Source organism: Parasteatoda tepidariorum, chromosome 3, assembly GCF_982258835.1.
Source record: "Parasteatoda tepidariorum strain Cologne lab strain chromosome 3, Ptep-v5.0, whole genome shotgun sequence".
NCBI classification, from domain to species: Eukaryota; Metazoa; Arthropoda; class Arachnida; order Araneae; family Theridiidae; genus Parasteatoda; species Parasteatoda tepidariorum.
Genome location: NC_141757.1, coordinates 16,077,816 through 16,096,524, shown reverse-complemented (window position 1 = coordinate 16,096,524; position 18,709 = coordinate 16,077,816). Strand labels below are relative to the sequence as shown.

General features: G+C 30.2%; 1 protein-coding gene across 3 annotated transcripts in view; it reads right to left on the bottom strand.

Moving 5' to 3' along the window:
* LOC107450135 (cell adhesion molecule Dscam1-like) overlaps positions 1-18,709 on the bottom strand; it is a 446,044-nt gene that overhangs the window by 97,394 nt on the left and 329,941 nt on the right. For all 3 annotated transcript variants that reach the window (XM_087158866.1, XM_087158865.1, XM_071186796.2), the window contains exon 10: positions 1,765-1,884. In XM_087158866.1, coding sequence (XP_087014992.1) covers positions 1,765-1,884 — 120 coding nt within the window. The remainder of the gene's footprint in view (positions 1-1,764; positions 1,885-18,709) is intronic.

The window sequence follows — 18,709 nt, the reverse complement described above, 5'->3', positions numbered from 1 at the left end:
GGGATAGCCGAAATCTGGGAATTATGGTCCCAGGTATTTGGGAATTATGGTACAGTTTTGTCAGGAGAGCGGTCCAAAGTTTCGATCCCTTAATGTTAAATTTTCTTTTTTCGTCAAATTACTTCGTATCATTATTTCATCAAACTTTTTCCGTCAAAAAGCGAACACTTTTTAACTTTTTTACACACAATTATTCAGAGCTATCATGAGTTCTTGACATCAGGAGATCTCAAGTGTCAATTGGAGTTCAACAGAGCTAATTGACCGAATGCATAAAGATACAGTATCTGGCCAAAATCCGTACATCCGGTGGAAAAGTATCCGGACATCCGGTTGAAACATAATGGTGTGAAGGTGTTTCTAGCATTTTGGCCAATGTCCGTTAGTTTCTGTGACTTTAAACATGAACTCTGAGATGTATTGTGGACATTCTGGACAATGCCGCACTCCCAACTCTATGTGCAATGTTTCGGGGAAGGCCTATTTCTCTTCCTGCAGGATAACTGCTCCATTCACACCCATCGAGGATTGCACAGACGTGGTTTGACGAAATATGTGTTCATCAATTGGACTAATCATCAATTGGATCATCAATTCTCAGATCTAAATCCCATAGATCACTTTTGGGATGGTATAGAGCGCAGATTACGTAGCCTGGCAAATCGAACATCCTCACTGCAAGCACTCACTTCTGCTGCGATGGAAGCCTGGAAGTTAATTCCTATGGTCACCTATCAAAAAATGGTGAAAAGTCTTCCCATATAAGTGCAAGATGTATGCAGACTACAAAAAGGGGGACCATTAATATGTGCTTCAAGACGCTCTAAGTCTATTGAATGTCCGAATACTTTTGACCGGATAGTGTATATAGTGCTATATTTACGGAAAAATCAGTCGTACAGTGCTATATTTATGGAAAAATCAGTCGTATAGTGCTATACTTAGGAAAAATCAGTCGTATAGTACTATATTTAAGGAAAAATAAATAGCCTAAATAAGGCCATGCATAACAAGATTTCACTTTTTCATTTAAGAGAGAGCACCTCTTCCTAAAAATTTTGACTACACCTGCCCTAAATCAACAAGAATTATTTAGCGACAGGCAGAATGAGACAGAAGAATTCAGTCATGGAAAAAATTATTAGACGCACTATAAGATTCTATATAAAATCTTAATTATCAGGTGATACTATACAGCTTTATTGTTTTTATGTGACTGAAACAGATTTATACTTGTTTACGTTCGTGTATCAATTGGTTCACATCGTAATGCAATACGTTTAAAATAAATGCAAATAGGAAGTATATAAAAAATTTCCCAAATAAAAATCCATTACATGTATGTTTAAATACAAAAGTATTGCCTATAAACTCGTGCAAAACACGTAATTATTAAAACAGAACAGTGCGTCTAATAATTTGGTCTAATTATTATAATATACTAATATAATACCTGATATAATAAACATTCTATATTTATATAATAAATCGTCTCATTTATCCAATCGTGGAATTTATATTATATATCGTCAAATTTAACTAATTGATACACGAACGTAAACAAGTGCAAAACGGTTTCAGTCGCATAGAAACAATACAGCTGTATAGTATCATCTGATAATTAAGATTTCATATAGAATCTTATAGTGCGTCTAATGAGGGACTGTAGCACAAAAACACAAAACGGATTGTGACTTCATTACAAGTGCTTCATTAATATTCTTTTTCCGAAATTTCTGTTCTTTATCTGATTATAGTTCTCACCTTCAGCCTTTGTCCATCGCACTCGAGGTTGCGGGAAGCCTTCCGTCTGACAATCAACGACAATGTTTTTTCCCTTCACAACAAATACGTCAGAAGGCTCAATGACCCATCTTGGAGGAACTGAAAGAAAAATATAACACATGTAGAATCAATTAAACACAATAGAATGCATTAGAATAACAATAAAAATGTTGGATATGTTACAGAAAGGAATCATTTCGTTAGGATGAATGTTATCTTTAATTATGGAATTGTCCTGGAGAAAACAATGTTACATAAAACGCATGCATGTGGTCACAATACCGGTGAAATTTCTTTTCTCGCTTTGGCAATGGAAAGCAAAAACAAGATGGTTGCGCAGAAATGAGAATTTAAAAAAGGAACTGCTCATTTAAATAAAATACATTTTTAATTGATTTAATGTCTATTATTTACGCAGATTACATAATCATTTCAAGCGTTATTTTTAATAATGAATTGGTCGGACAGTACCTGAAAAATCAAATTTTAAAAAATACATAGTTAAAATTTGATTTCTCAGGAACTATTCAACCGAAAGTGAGTGTATTTTTAACATTGCGAGAGCAGTCTACTTATTTTATTAGTCTATGGTTGGTACCCATTGATTTGAAGTTGAGTGGGATAAAAAATCGAGCCCTTCATAACCTCTGTGAGTGTGAATTTACTAATGCGAGAGCAGTCTACTTATTTCATTAGTCTATGGCTGGTACCCATTGATTTGAAGTTGAGTAAGATAAAAAATCGAGCCCTTCATAACCTCTGTGAGTGTGATTTTACTAATGCGAGAGCAGTCTACTTATTTTATTAGTCTATGGTTGGTACCCATTGATTTGAAGTTGAGTAAGATAAAAAATCGAGCCCTTCATAACCTCTGGTGATTTTACTAATGCGAGAGCAGTCTACTTATTTCATTAGTCTATGGCTGGTACCCATTGATTTGAAGTTGAGTAAGATAAAAAATCGAGCCCTTCATAACCTCTGTGAGTGTGATTTTACTAATGCGAGAGCTGTCTACTTATTTTATTAGTCTATGGTTGGTACCCATTGATTTGAAGTTGAGTAAGATAAAAAATCGAGCCCTTCATAACCTCTGGTGATTTTACTAATGCGAGAGCAGTCTACTTATTTCATTAGTCTATGGCTGGTACCCATTGATTTGAAGTTGAGTAAGATAAAAAATCGAGCCCTTCATAACCTCTGTGAGTGTGATTTTACTAATGCGAGAGCTGTCTACTTATTTTATTAGTCTATGGTTGGTACCCATTGATTTGAAGTTGAGTGAAACGAAAAATCGAAAATGACGCTAAATCCTCGAAAATGTGACAAATTTTAAATATTATATAATTTAGTTATTCAGAAAATAATTGTTTTCCTTTTGACTTAGTAGTTCTGTGATCTGTACGAAGCTTTTCAATTTATATTTACTGTATATTTAAAAATAATACAGTCAAAAAGACGGGTATAGTCAAGAACATGCCTTGGTGCGTATTGCGAAATTTATGACAGCGTAGTAGACACGTGAAATCTCGTAGATGAGTAGAGCCCGGATTTTGATGACCTAAAAAATCTCAACTAATGCCCTTAAAAAGTGCAAAAAATGCCCTTAAAAATGCAAAAATTGAGCAAAAAATGCCTTAAATAAAGTAAATATATTGAATTAAAAAAATGTTTTGCTCTTTAAAATTATTATGAGTCATTTAAAAAATATAAAGCAATGCAATACTTGTTCTACGTTCATTAAAGTTTGAAAAATATGTTTTATATCCTAAAATAACAAAAAAAGGAAAATATATTGACACCAAAATATTTTTATTTTGTATAGAAACCTTAATGGATATAACAACTTTCATCTCATAATATTACTAAAAATCAGAATTACATTGGATTATTAAATGTTTTTTGATAATTTGAAATGTAAACGAGCGTCTCTTGTCTGAAAGTAAATTTTCATTCCTGCAGAAGCTTCTTTCAACGTCTACTGATGTTATAGGTGTGTACTTGAAAAAGACGGTCTCACTTACTGACAATTCTTCTTCAATTTGAAAAGAATTTGCTTCACCTGTTAATATCCTATAGATTTTCCTCATTGTTTGGAAGCCAGTGTAATAATGAAAATTGATAAAAAAAATAATAAAAATTGGAAAAAATTAACAGAAAACTTTAAAAAAATTATTAAAATGCAAAATACGCCCCTAAATTTAAAGAAAAATGCCCTATAAATCTAAAAAAATGCTCTAAAAGACAAAAAATGCCCAAAAATGCAAAAAAATGCAAATGTCATCAAAATCCGGGCCTTAATTATGAGCATTCGATTTTAGATCTATTCAGAAATATTTTTATGCATATTTTAATGAATTGTTTTATATCAAGATACAAACATACATTTATCAACTTTAATTTCTTCGTTTTTCTAATAATTTTGACATTTCACCCACAAGAATCAATTATTTTTATAGTTAATGTTAGATTCTTTTCAGTACTTATTTATTTAACGCGGTTTGAATAATTAAAATAGTTTTGAAACTGAGATTTTTTGCAATAATTCATTGGTAGGCATTGCTATTTCATTGTAAAAAGACTTTGTAGTTTTTAAAATCAATTTTTTCTTCTAAATAATTATCAAATCCATTTATTATTACATTTAAATAGACCACAATATCATGTTTGTTCTTACTTAAGGTGCACTTTAACATTTTAAACACGCATATTATTTTACTTAACTAAATTCTGAGTTCCACTTACACATACCTAAAGTTATTAGCCCCCTGGCTGCATAATTCATATTTTGTTTATCCTATCATGACTTACGTTAGTAAAATAGAAATTAGGGGCTGTAAAATATTTTTCTTGTTATATTCTTTTATACTTCAGTAGTGAAGAGGATATTAACAGCTAAGTACCTTTTAATCTGAGTCATCGTGCCTCTAGATTCATGGAGTCAGTTGAAATTTTACAGAAAAAATGCAAAAAAAAAAAAACTACCTAAGATAGTTTTACTATAATACCATTTTATAATATTTGAGCAATAAATACGTCATCTTTGATACACTACTCCTGTAATAGATTATATATTTCAAATTAAGGTAATTGAAAAGAATAAAGCTCTATAGTTAGATAATTAAATTATGTCTCATTAAGAAGCTTAATAAAATCTCGAAGCTACGCATTAATTGAGAATTTTCATTTACACTGATTACATTTGATTAAAAATGAAATTTACATCAGTTGAAAATTTATAGAAAAAATGCAGAACAAACTACCTAAGATTGTTTTACTTTAATACTATTTTACAATATTTAAGCAATAAATACGTCATCTTTGATACGCTGCTCCTGTAATAGATTATATTATATTTCAAACTAAGGTAATTGAAAAGAATCTAAAGTTCTATAGTCAGATAATTAAATTATGTATCATTAAGAAGCTTAAAAAAATCTCGTGGCTACGCTTTGTTTGAGAGTTTTCATTTACAATGATTACATTTGATTAAAAATGAAATTTACATCAGTTGAAAATTTATAGAAAAAATGCAGAACAAACTACCTAAGATTGTTTTACTTTAATACTATTTTACAATATTTAAGCAATAAATACGTCATCTTTGATACGCTACTCCTGTAATAGATTATATTATATTTCAAACTAAGGTAATTGAAAAGAATCTAAAGTTCTATAGTCAGATAATTAAATTATGTATCATTAAGAAGCTTAAAAAAATCTCGTGGCTACGCTTTGTTTGAGAGTTTTCATTTACAATGATTACATTTGATTAAAAATGAAATTTACATCAGTTGAAAATTTATAGAAAAAATGCAGAACAAACTACCTAAGATTGTTTTACTTTAATACTATTTTACAATATTTAAGCAATAAATACGTCATCTTTGATACGCTACTCCTGTAATAGATTATATTATATTTCAAACGAAGGTAATTGAAAAGAATCTAAAGTTCTATAGTCAGATAATTAAATTATGTATCATTAAGAAGCTTAAAAAAATCTCGTGGCTACGCTTTGTTTGAGAGTTTTCATTTACAATGATTACATTTGATTAAAAATGAAATTTACATCAGTTGAAAATTTATAGAAAAAATGCAGAACAAACTACCTAAGATTGTTTTACTTTAATACTATTTTACAATATTTAAGCAATAAATACGTCATCTTTGATACGCTACTCCTGTAATAGATTATATTATATTTCAAACTAAGGTAATTGAAAAGAATCTAAAGTTCTATAGTCAGATAATTAAATTATGTATCATTAAGAAGCTTAAAAAAATCTCGTGGCTACGCTTTGTTTGAGAGTTTTCATTTACAATGATTACATTTGATTAAAAATGAAATTTACATCAGTTGAAAATTTATAGAAAAAATGCAGAACAAACTACCTAAGAATGTTTTACTTTAATACTATTTTACAATATTTAAGCAATAAATACGTCATCTTTGATACGCTACTCCTGTAATAGATTATATTATATTTCAAACTAAGGTAATTGAAAAGAATCTAAAGTTCTATAGTCAGATAATTAAATTATGTATCATTAAGAAGCTTAAAAAAATCTCGTGGCTACGCTTTGTTTGAGAGTTTTCATTTACAATGATTACATTTGATTAAAAATGAAATTTACATCAGTTGAAAATTTATAGAAAAAATGCAGAACAAACTACCTAAGATTGTTTTACTTTAATACTATTTTACAATATTTAAGCAATAAATACGTCATCTTTGATACGCTACTCCTGTAATAGATTATATTATATTTCAAACTAAGGTAATTGAAAAGAATCTAAAGTTCTATAGTCAGATAATTAAATTATGTATCATTAAGAAGCTTAAAAAAATCTCGTGGCTACGCTTTGTTTGAGAGTTTTCATTTACAATGATTACATTTGATTAAAAATGAAATTTACATCAGTTGAAAATTTATAGAAAAAATGCAGAACAAACTACCTAAGATTGTTTTACTTTAATACTATTTTACAATATTTAAGCAATAAATACGTCATCTTTGATACGCTACTCCTGTAATAGATTATATTATATTTCAAACTAAGGTAATTGAAAAGAATCTAAAGTTCTATAGTCAGATAATTAAATTATGTATCATTAAGAAGCTTAAAAAAATCTCGTGGCTACGCTTTGTTTGAGAGTTTTCATTTACAATGATTACATTTGATTAAAAATGAAATTTACATCAGTTGAAAATTTATAGAAAAAATGCAGAACAAACTACCTAAGATTGTTTTACTTTAATACTATTTTACAATATTTAAGCAATAAATACGTCATCTTTGATACGCTACTCCTGTAATAGATTATATTATATTTCAAACTAAGGTAATTGAAAAGAATCTAAAGTTCTATAGTCAGATAATTAAATTATGTATCATTAAGAAGCTTAAAAAAATCTCGTGGCTACGCTTTGTTTGAGAGTTTTCATTTACAATGATTACATTTGATTAAAAATGAAATTTATATTAGTCAGTTGAAAATGTATAGAAAAAACGCGGAACAAACTACCTAAGATTCTTTTACTATAATACCATTTTATAATATTTGAGCAATAAATACGTCATCTTTGATACGCTACTCCTGTAATAGATTATATTATATTTCAAACTAAGGTAATTGATAAGAATCTAAAGTTCTATAGTCAGATAATTAAATTATGTATCATTAAGAAGCTTAAAAAAATCTCGTGGCTACGCTTTGTTTGAGAGTTTTCATTTACAATGATTACATTTGATTAAAAATGAAATTTACATCAGTTGAAAATTTATAGAAAAAATGCAGAACAAACTACCTAAGATTGTTTTACTTTAATACTATTTTACAATATTTAAGCAATAAATACGTCATCTTTGATACGCTACTCCTGTAATAGATTATATTATATTTCAAACTAAGGTAATTGAAAAGAATCTAAAGTTCTATAGTCAGATAATTAAATTATGTATCATTAAGAAGCTTAAAAAAATCTCGTGGCTACGCTTTGTTTGAGAGTTTTCATTTACTATGATTACATTTGATTAAAAATGAAATTTACATCAGTTGAAAATTTATAGAAAAAATGCAGAACAAACTACCTAAGATTGTTTTACTTTAATACTATTTTACAATATTTAAGCAATAAATACGTCATCTTTGATACGCTACTCCTGTAATAGATTATATTATATTTCAAACTAAGGTAATTGAAAAGAATCTAAAGTTCTATAGTCAGATAATTAAATTATGTATCATTAAGAAGCTTAAAAAAATCTCGTGGCTACGCTTTGTTTGAGAGTTTTCATTTACAATGATTACATTTGATTAAAAATGAAATTTACATCAGTTGAAAATTTATAGAAAAAATGCAGAACAAACTACCTAAGATTGTTTTACTTTAATACTATTTTACAATATTTAAGCAATAAATACGTCATCTTTGATACGCTACTCCTGTAATAGATTATATTATATTTCAAACTAAGGTAATTGAAAAGAATCTAAAGTTCTATAGTCAGATAATTAAATTATGTATCATTAAGAAGCTTAAAAAAATCTCGTGGCTACGCTTTGTTTGAGAGTTTTCATTTACAATGATTACATTTGATTAAAAATGAAATTTACATCAGTTGAAAATTTATAGAAAAAATGCAGAACAAACTACCTAAGATTGTTTTACTTTAATACTATTTTACAATATTTAAGCAATAAATACGTCATCTTTGATACGCTACTCCTGTAATAGATTATATTATATTTCAAACTAAGGTAATTGAAAAGAATCTAAAGTTCTATAGTCAGATAATTAAATTATGTATCATTAAGAAGCTTAAAAAAATCTCGTGGCTACGCTTTGTTTGAGAGTTTTCATTTACAATGATTACATTTGATTAAAAATGAAATTTACATCAGTTGAAAATTTATAGAAAAAATGCAGAACAAACTACCTAAGATTGTTTTACTTTAATACTATTTTACAATATTTAAGCAATAAATACGTCATCTTTGATACGCTACTCCTGTAATAGATTATATTATATTTCAAACTAAGGTAATTGAAAAGAATCTAAAGTTCTATAGTCAGATAATTAAATTATGTATCATTAAGAAGCTTAAAAAAATCTCGTGGCTACGCTTTGTTTGAGAGTTTTCATTTACTATGATTACATTTGATTAAAAATGAAATTTACATCAGTTGAAAATTTATAGAAAAAATGCAGAACAAACTACCTAAGATTCTTTTACTATAATACCATTTTATAATATTTGAGCAATAAATACGTCATCTTTGATACGCTACTTTTGTAATAGATTATATTATATTTCAAATTAAGGTAATTGAAAAGAATAAAGCTCTATAGTTAGATAATTAAATTATGTCTCATTAAGAAGCTTAATAAAATCTCGAAGCTAAGCATTGGTTGAGAATTTTCATTTACACTGATTACATTTGATTAAAAATGAAATTTACATAAGATTAATTAAGTACAGAACTCCTGTTTTATAAGCAAGTACTAATTTTTTTCTTAGATCGAAATCTCTAATGCATATATTGAGCGCGAATTCTTCAAATAACTTTTTCGAGGGAAAATGACTATGTTATGCAAACTTTCAGAAAAATGCCAGTTACGACTAAATAGATTGAGCAAATAATTCAAGAGTTTCATAAACACCTAAAGAACAACAATGTGTAAATTACTTTTTCGATATTTAAAAATGAGAAATTCCAACTATTTGCATTCATTGATTTTCCAACAATGACTTAAGGATTTAGAAATAACTTTTGAATTAACTAAATGAAAAACTTATTGATTTCCTTAAGCTAATGTATCAGGAAGGAAAATACTGTTAAAAAATAAGTTTTCAGTTAGGAGTAATAATAAGTTTTAATGTTAGGAATTATAATTTCGTAAAGCAACGGGAATTTTTAATATATTTGAAGTATTAATAATGGAATATATAATACAATATATAATATAATATATAATATAGTTAAAAGTTTAATTAAAACACACTAATATAGCATTCAAAACTTAATAATGCATTAAAAGATAATGGCAAAAATTTTGATGAGGAAATTGAAACTTACTTAACTTACTTAACTTAAATAAACTACACTTAATAAACTACTTAATAACTTAGAAACTTAAATAAACTACACGAGTAATAGTCTATTATTGAGCTATTAAAACAAAGTCTATGATTTAGAAACTATATTAGTAATATATATGAAAAAAAAACAAGAATATTGTTTTCTAATTTTATAATCACGTTTCCACTTAATACAAGAATAAAATTTTTTTATGCTATTGATCTTATACTATCTGGTCAAAACTATGCGGTATTACTAATTAGGTACTACTAATTACTCGGGGTTATTACTAATTCTATTTTATTTTATAACCGTCGTTGAACAGCCGGGCCAATTTTTATGGGTTTACGACTATTATTTTTCAACTCCGTAGCCTTGTAATTTTGAACTCAATCCAAAAGACAAGGGAACTCCTGGATCGTGTATTGGGAGAAATTTGCCTTCGTGGAGGACTTTTTGATGGAGCAAACCCGCATTTGCTTTACAAGGAGAGGAAGAAAACGAGAACCTCCCACGATTAGCCTGGCGGCAAGGGGACTCTAACCCATGATCCGTCTACCACTGAGGATATTTCACGTCAGCACTGTGGTCGGTGCAAGCCGGATGCGGAATTTGTATCGACTGGGATTCGAACCCGGTTCGTCTCATTGGAAGTAGTAACACCCACTACTACTAACTAGGAGGCATATATTAATATGATGCAGGTACTCTTTTTGTGTCGATGGCAGCCTGTATATGCCCTGCCCGGGGAGAATTTCCACCACTTTTTGAATAGTGGTCATACAAGTTAACTTTATGACATCCATCTCAGCTGAAATGAGAGCGGTCAGGGATGATGGTCAATTTGGCTGGCTACGTAATCTGCGTTTTAATTTGTCCCAAAAGTGTTCTATGGAAATCAGGGCATTGAGAAGGCCAGTTTAGTTTCTGAACACATATTTCATCAAACCTTCTTCTTTTACAGCGCAACAGCCTCTTGCAGACCTTAGCTGCCTCAACAACTGACAAACGCCAGCGTCACCTATCCATGACAACTCCCATCCAATTTCTAATATTTAGGGATTTCAGGTCATTTTCGATGTCGTTGAGCCATCTAGTAGGAGGTCTGCCTCTAAGACGTGAACCCTCGGAGTTCTTAAAGGTGACGATTCTCATGGCGCTATTTTCCGAGCTTCTCCATAGATGGCCCAGCCATCTCAGCCTATTACTGAGGACTATTTGAGTAATTTGGGGCTGCTTATAGAGACGGTAGATCTCGAAGTTGCAACTGGTTCGCCAGCATCCCTTTTCTTGAATCGCGCCAAAGATGGCTCTGAGGATCTTTCTTTCGAAGGTGATCAGTGACCACTGTATATCTGAATTTTGGGTCCAAGTTTCGCTTCCATAAAGCAATGCAGGAAGCATGAGTGTCTTAAATAGTTTTAACTTTGTTTTTCGGCTGAGAAGATTAGATCTTAATGGTCTCCTCAGTCCAAAGAAATACTTATTAGCCATTTTGAGTCTATTGTTGATTTCTGCTATAACTATGTTTTGATCGTTAACATCAGTGCCAAGGTACTTGAATTCGTTAACCCACGCACATTAGGAATTGCTAATTAATGTTTTAACGTACGATTAAGATTTGTAAATTGAGAAGTATTAGTGGAGGACTTTGCGACTCGACAGATTTAACATGCATCAGTCATCATTTACAACACGGGGAGTCTTCAGTTAGCCTGGGATCGAACCCACGAACTCTTGGACTTGGGCGCCGTGCCCTACCAACCAAGCTATCCCTGCCAGTACAAAGGTATTGCCATTAATACATGAAGGGGTGCTGTAATTTTTTTCTTATCCAGGAATTTTATCCTATCATCGTTAATAGAAATGCCCGAAACCATGGCCGCGATAACCTCGATGCGTGAATGTTTTAGTTTTTCCACTGGAAGAGACATGGGCTTTTCCCGAAATGTTGCCATTGAGTTTGGCGAGCAGCATTGCCTTAACTATCTACATACATCGCTGATTTCACATTTGAGAACCAAATGACATGGATCAAACCATGAAAAACATCCCACACCATGATGCTTTAGGTAGGTGTCCGCACACTTTTGTCCACATAGTGTATAGCAATTTGCTTATTTTATGCTTTATTTTAATGCTAATTTTAAATATGCATCCAAGATTTCTAAGAAAAAAAATCCTTACATTTTAAATCAGGACGAATTAGCACAGTTATTGAATAGCATTAATTCACATATTTTAAATAAAACTCATGCATGATTAATTTAATCAAGAGTTACAAACGATCAAAATCAACAAGCAATAAACTTAAAAAAACTCTCTTTTTTCTAACAAATCAATGAAATATTGTGAACACTTTTATGTGAAAAACGTTTAATATATAAATTCAGTTATGAAAACGTTTGGATTAATTAATATCAAAATGCATTCATGAGTTTTAATTATGCTTCACAAATAATATAATATTATTAAACATATATAATCATATATAATTACACAGTAATATTATTTTTTCATCAAACTTAAATGGAGAAATAAAATTCTGGTAAAGCTACCGTATTGCATGGTAATGACACTGCTGGTAAAAAAACAAACCATAATTTCGGTTTATAAAACCAAAATGTATGGTATTTAAATCATTAATTTAGTAATTTTTCCGTTCACATGGTAACGGTTTATCGGAAATTCCGGTTTTAAAAATTATGGTTCTTATTACCACACATTTAGAACAAATACATAACTGAAAATTAGATTTAACCAAACAAATGTTTTTTATGTCATGCTCTAAAGAATTATGATAAAATTACCAGCTTTTACCATATTTACCAGCTTTGTCACTTGCTATAAAACCTTATTATGTTTATAACCTTATTATGCTTAAACCTTATAAACCTTATTATATTTTCAAAATCATTACCAAAGCGTGTCACAAAAATTACCAAGCATTTTAGTGTTCCCATAGGAGCAGAAACACGGTGAATTTTACCGTATTCTGGTAGTTTTGACCATTTTTTTTCTCAGTGCAGTTTCATTCATAAATTTTAACTAAAATACATTCATGATTTTTTTTGTTCACATAAATATTACTTACTGTATCAAGCAATATTTAGCAAGAGTAATTATTTGAGCAAATCAATGAATTATTGAGCGTAATTTAATGACAAACACGTGCAATAATTGAATAATTAATCTGCACTTTTTAATTATTAATAGGATTTTAATTCACAAAATTTCAATTAAAATTCATAAATATTAAATATTACCAATGATATTCTAAAACAGAAATGCCAAATATAATTTTTTAAAAAGTCAATAAAATAAAGTGAACTCTTTTTTATCCCTAGCAAATCTTTATCTTCAACATTATACAGCAATTTCTGATTTATATTCACTGATAAGCTTTCTGGCAAACATTTTCATTCAAATATCGCGAATAATGAATCTTCAATACCAGGGCATGGATATAAAGAGTAAAACATATCACAAAGAACCTAAAGTCGCCATCAATAAAATCATTCATTGTTGGAGCTATTAAGAAAAAAAAAGTTTGGAAATTGGGTCGCATGAGCGATTTTTTGTATTCCAGGATTCGAAGACGTTTGCATTGGCACAGTGCCCGTGCCGCTAGCAATTGCGAACAATGTGTGAAAGCTAAAAGCAAGCCGAAATTCACTGAAGAGCTTAACTCATTATGGTTCAACTCTTTTCACATTTTATCGCTTGCCCCACCTTTTTTCTTTCAGAGTTTCTTACAAAAATCGAACAAGCCATTCGTTACTCTGAGTGTTATTTGTATCTTTAAATAAACTTTTGAATATCAATATAACTTATGACAAATTTATTACTATTTTTAAATGATAACACTCCCAGATAGCAAAATAAGAATTATTTTAACTCAGCAAAAACCTTTTAATTTAATCCTAACAAGGTTTGTTTTGTGGTTTACGTGTAAACCTTCTGACCTTAAAACAAGATCTGTGACAATCTGCTCTATTCTGCTCACATTATCCTAATCCAAAAACTTTGAAAACAACTATATAAAAACCTTTAAATCGAGATTGACTTAGGGTTGTCAAGCGTGAAAAAATCCTTTTAATAAAGCTAGTCTTCCAGGTGAAAATAATCTTAAATCTAGGTAATTATAAGGTTTCTTTTCGCAACGTCTTGAACGCTCATCTAAAATCCACCTTGTCATGAAATTTTAATGGATAATGCAATTTGATCCTATCGCTAGCGTGACGTCATTTAAAACGTCACTATGAACCTAAGTGACAATATTTTTTAAAAAAAGCTTTAAAAATAATTTTGAATCTTTTTAGGATGAAAGGTTTGAAACTGCATTATTTTTGCTCGATTTGAAAAAAAGGTTTTTAGTACAAACATTTTCGTGACAATAAAAAGGAAATTCCGCAACAAGGTTGCTGTAAGGTTACATGATTTCTAGGACTGCTTGTTACTCTTTTAAGCACTAATTTATTTTGTTACAATGAGTACTATGAAACTGACGATACAATAAATACAAGAAAAGCCTTCAAGTTTTGACCTTTTATTAAACAATCACTAAGATAACGTATTGCTTAGAAGTGAATAGCAAGCAAGCACTAAATTGGATGCTTGCAAGCGACGTCACGTGTTGGTCAGCCAATCAGGTTCGACACACATGCGTGACGTTGCTTGCAGGTATCCAATTAAATCTGATTTGAAAATTGATTCAGCGTGATAATAAACCCAAGTCTAAAGTTGTCACGCACCACGTGATTATGACAAGGTTGAAAGGAAACAAACTGAGCTATAAGTTGAGAAGATTTCAAAGTTAAAAACGAATAGTTCAGAGTAACAATCAAAGTGTTCTATATTATGTTTTAAGTTTACTTATACAGCATTAGTGGTGCTGCATTAGATCTGTATTAGTGGTGCTGTTTTGATTTTTAAAAGCATGATCAATGATTATGCATGTTTTTCTATTGCATGTCATTTATCAAAATTTAAATTAATAATAGTTAGGCCATTTGGCAGCTCAAAGTTTAAAAATTAATAATTTTGTTTTTAACTAAATTGGGAATCTTGAATAGCAATTGTTTTTTAAAAGCATAATTATTGTTTTGTTTCAACAAGTTTTTCGATTGAATGACACTTATTTCAATTGGGTATAATATGAAAAAAGCACAACTACTTCCACTTACTAGGAATAACATTTACCTTTTAGTTTAATTAATAAACTGAGTTTTAAATATGCTTACTAAATTCATAAACTTCGGTAAAACAACAATATAAATTATTTTCAAAGGAACTAGACTAATACAATTCCAACCTGGCGAGTAGCGACTTATAACAAGACACTTCGTTTGATGCTTTTACTTGTTGCTAGAAATCAGGCTCGCAGAAAATGCTGTTTACTAGTTAAATTTAGTAGGAATAACACAATCTGTGACGTAGGCTATAGTATACCCAATTCAATAACTACTTATTGACTAAAAAATTTTATCTCTTAAAAAGAAAATAATTTTAAAGAATTTAATAATTAATTTAAATACTTAACGCTAGAGCGCATTTCGCGTTAGGACACATCTAAAATGGCTCTAACTCAGTGGCATGGTTTGTAAATCAAACCATCTAAGTTTGCATAGTTTTTAGGGTGTTGGGGAGCATGACCGAACAGTAGTGGCATCTCCCACTATTGTTCGCTAAACAAAAATTAATTACAATCTGAAAATTGTGCATATACTTCAAATGAACATAAAAGAGTCGTGGTGGTTCAGGGAATAGGAAATAGAACCTGGGTCATCTGGTTCGAATCCTAGCAATGGCCTTCCAATACGAATTCCGCATCCGACTGACGCCGACCACAATACTGACATAAAATATCCTCAGGGGTAAATGGATCACGGGTTAGAATCCCCTTGCCCTTAGGCTAACCCAGAGAGATTTTTGTGGTTTTCCGCTCTATGTAACGCAATTGTGTGTTAGTTCCGTCAAAATGTCCACCACAAAGGCAAATCTCTCCTACTACCAGGGAGTTCTATTGTCTTCTTGATTGGGTTCAAACTTATAAGGCTATGGATAAGGTTGAACATTGGTAGGCATAAACTCGAAAATTGGGTATAATAATATAATAATAGCAACTATCACAGATCTAATGCAGGCACCACGAATGCTGTATAAGTATGCTTAAAACATAATATAGAGCACTTTGATTGTTACTCTGAACTATTCGTTTTTAACCTTTGAAATCTTTTCAACTTATAGCTCAGTTTGTTTCCTTTCAACCATGTCATAATCACGTGGTTAAGTATAGCGTGACAACTTTAGAGTGTTAAGACTTGGGTTTATTATCACTCTGAATCAATTTTCAAATCAGATTTAATTGGATACCTGCAAGCACCGTCACGCATGTGGGTCGAACCTGATTGGCTGACCAACACGTGACGTCGCTTGCAAGCATCTAGTTCAGTGCCTGCATGCTATTCGCTTCTAAGCAATACGTTATCTTAGTGATTGTTTAATAAAAGGTTAAAACTTGAAGATTTTTCTTGTATTTGTCGGTTGTTCAACGACGGTTATGAGTATAAAAATGAACATAACGGTTAAAGATGCATTGAAGATCGTTGAACTACATGAAAAATTCATAAAATACGAATGTTATATAAAAGTATAATGAAAGCATAGAAAATTCTGTTTCTTCCCCATTTTCTTCGCGGGGAAAGTCCATTTTCAGACAACCTAAAAAGAACTTTCAGGAAACATTGTGGATTGTCCCTTTCCGGAAGAGGGAATCTTGCCAAATATCTGGTCACAGCATAAAATCAATTGCGTTTTTGAGTAGCACCACTAGATTCTCCAGATAAAAGAGAATTTGACAGGATAGCTCTCAAGGGAGAATGATAACCCCCATGCAGTTTTTCTTTTTAACATCACAAAAATTTCCAACTAAGCGCGTGCCATGAGTTTTTTTCGTTTTAAAAAAAAAATATGAACTGTCTGGCCTTTTTTGATGATCTTGGACGACAACCCAACGGAATCACAATTAGAAAAAGCGTGGAAAAAACGTACTGCATTATTACCTATCTTCTGGGAAACCTAATAAAATGAGTTTTTTTTAGTGTGTTTGTTTCTCGAGTTTTTTCCGTTAACTTTATTGATTCCGTTTTTATTTTCCGTTTTTTTAGAGTGTGGCAGGATTTCGTGACGTGCAAAGGAAGTGATGGATTACTGAATAGATTTGACACCTTTTTGTGAAAAATGACATTGCACTTGGATTTCGATTTTGTGCATTGTAATTTCGCATTCTAGTATCTGTCCATATTAAACACGTGAGCTCATAGTTCGAAATAAAACAAAACTAAAGAATGAATTTTTTAGATAAATTTAACTCGGATTAGAGAAACTCCGCTGAATGTAATGAAAATTTTTTTCCCGTTTGAATTCTGGCTTTTCTATTGTTACGACCATACGCCGTATTATTTTAATATATTTTTTTACACAACTAATATTTTTATAATGCATATGTTTTTGAAGGAGAAAAATTACATTGTTAAGTAATTATAGAGTTTTTTGTTGGAAATAGGATTATTATTTTATTGTATAACCTGAAAGTTACAACGACTGAAAAATTATCGTAGTACAATTTGAAAGATTGTTAATACAATGGTAATTATTTCAATGTACTTAATTAAAGGGTGTTATGCAATTGCTACTCACAATGTATATTCTGACACGATAATTATTGTTTAATCTGGTAAATTTTTTTTTATCAAAACATGGCGAATTATGAATGAGGAAGTCGAGATTAAGCACACCAATCTGGAAATCACGTAGGTTTTGTTGCTTTAATTACGCCTTCGTTATAAATGATTCGTCATATTTTTATAACGTTTCAGTTTTTCCTCACAAATATTTAATTGCGATCCTCTGAAGGTATATATTTTTTTTAGTTTTAAGATTTCTAAAGAATAAAGTAATTTTTTAAAAGAGAAACTTAAAGACTTGGTTGTAGATAGTGATAGTCGTTTTTGTGTGGAAAAAGTACTAACTTTAATTCCACTTTCTCAGTTTATTTTTAATCTATTCTAGCAGGGGAAAGTTGGTTAAAACCAATGCCCAGCTTTAGGTTATGGTCGAACTAGGTTACAGTCGCTCTCTATCAGAAATCATATAAAACTAGCTGCAAACACATACAGTGTTATTTGAAGAAGAATAAAACATTTAAGGCTATATGTTTGCCGACGTCAGTGTTTTTTTTTTAAAAAATCAATCTCTTTGGAGTTTTTTTCTTGACTTAAATAAATTTTTTAGTTTGAGGAAATAAACGTAATTTCTTCAACTTCCAAAACATAATTAAATTTCCTTAAATTTTCTACAAAAAATATTTTCGCCTTAGATGATATTTAAATTTAGAACTAAAGTATTAATTTATCTTTCACGTTAATATTTAAGCAATTATATTTAGCAGCAGTTAATTAAAAAGAGCAAAAACTTCAAGTTTGCATTTTTTTCTCAACTTTCTTCTTATTATAGAAATTATTTATAGTTATAGATGCTCATTATTTATGGTTTTCATTCTTGGAATAAACACGACAGTCAATGAAAACATGTTAAATATCATTGTTATAATATGATCGAAATAAATTTACACTAAATAAAAGCATATATTTAGATAAGAAACTTTGTATCAGAACGTTCTATTACTTCTCACATTTTAGGACTTTATTCTTCGTTTAAGCAACCCTAGGCATTTGCTGAAAGTTATCCGCTTACTTTAACTAGTAAATACCAAATACATTTGCCTTTTAGTATCCCGTTTATTGCACACCTGCGCAAATAAAATCAACACGCG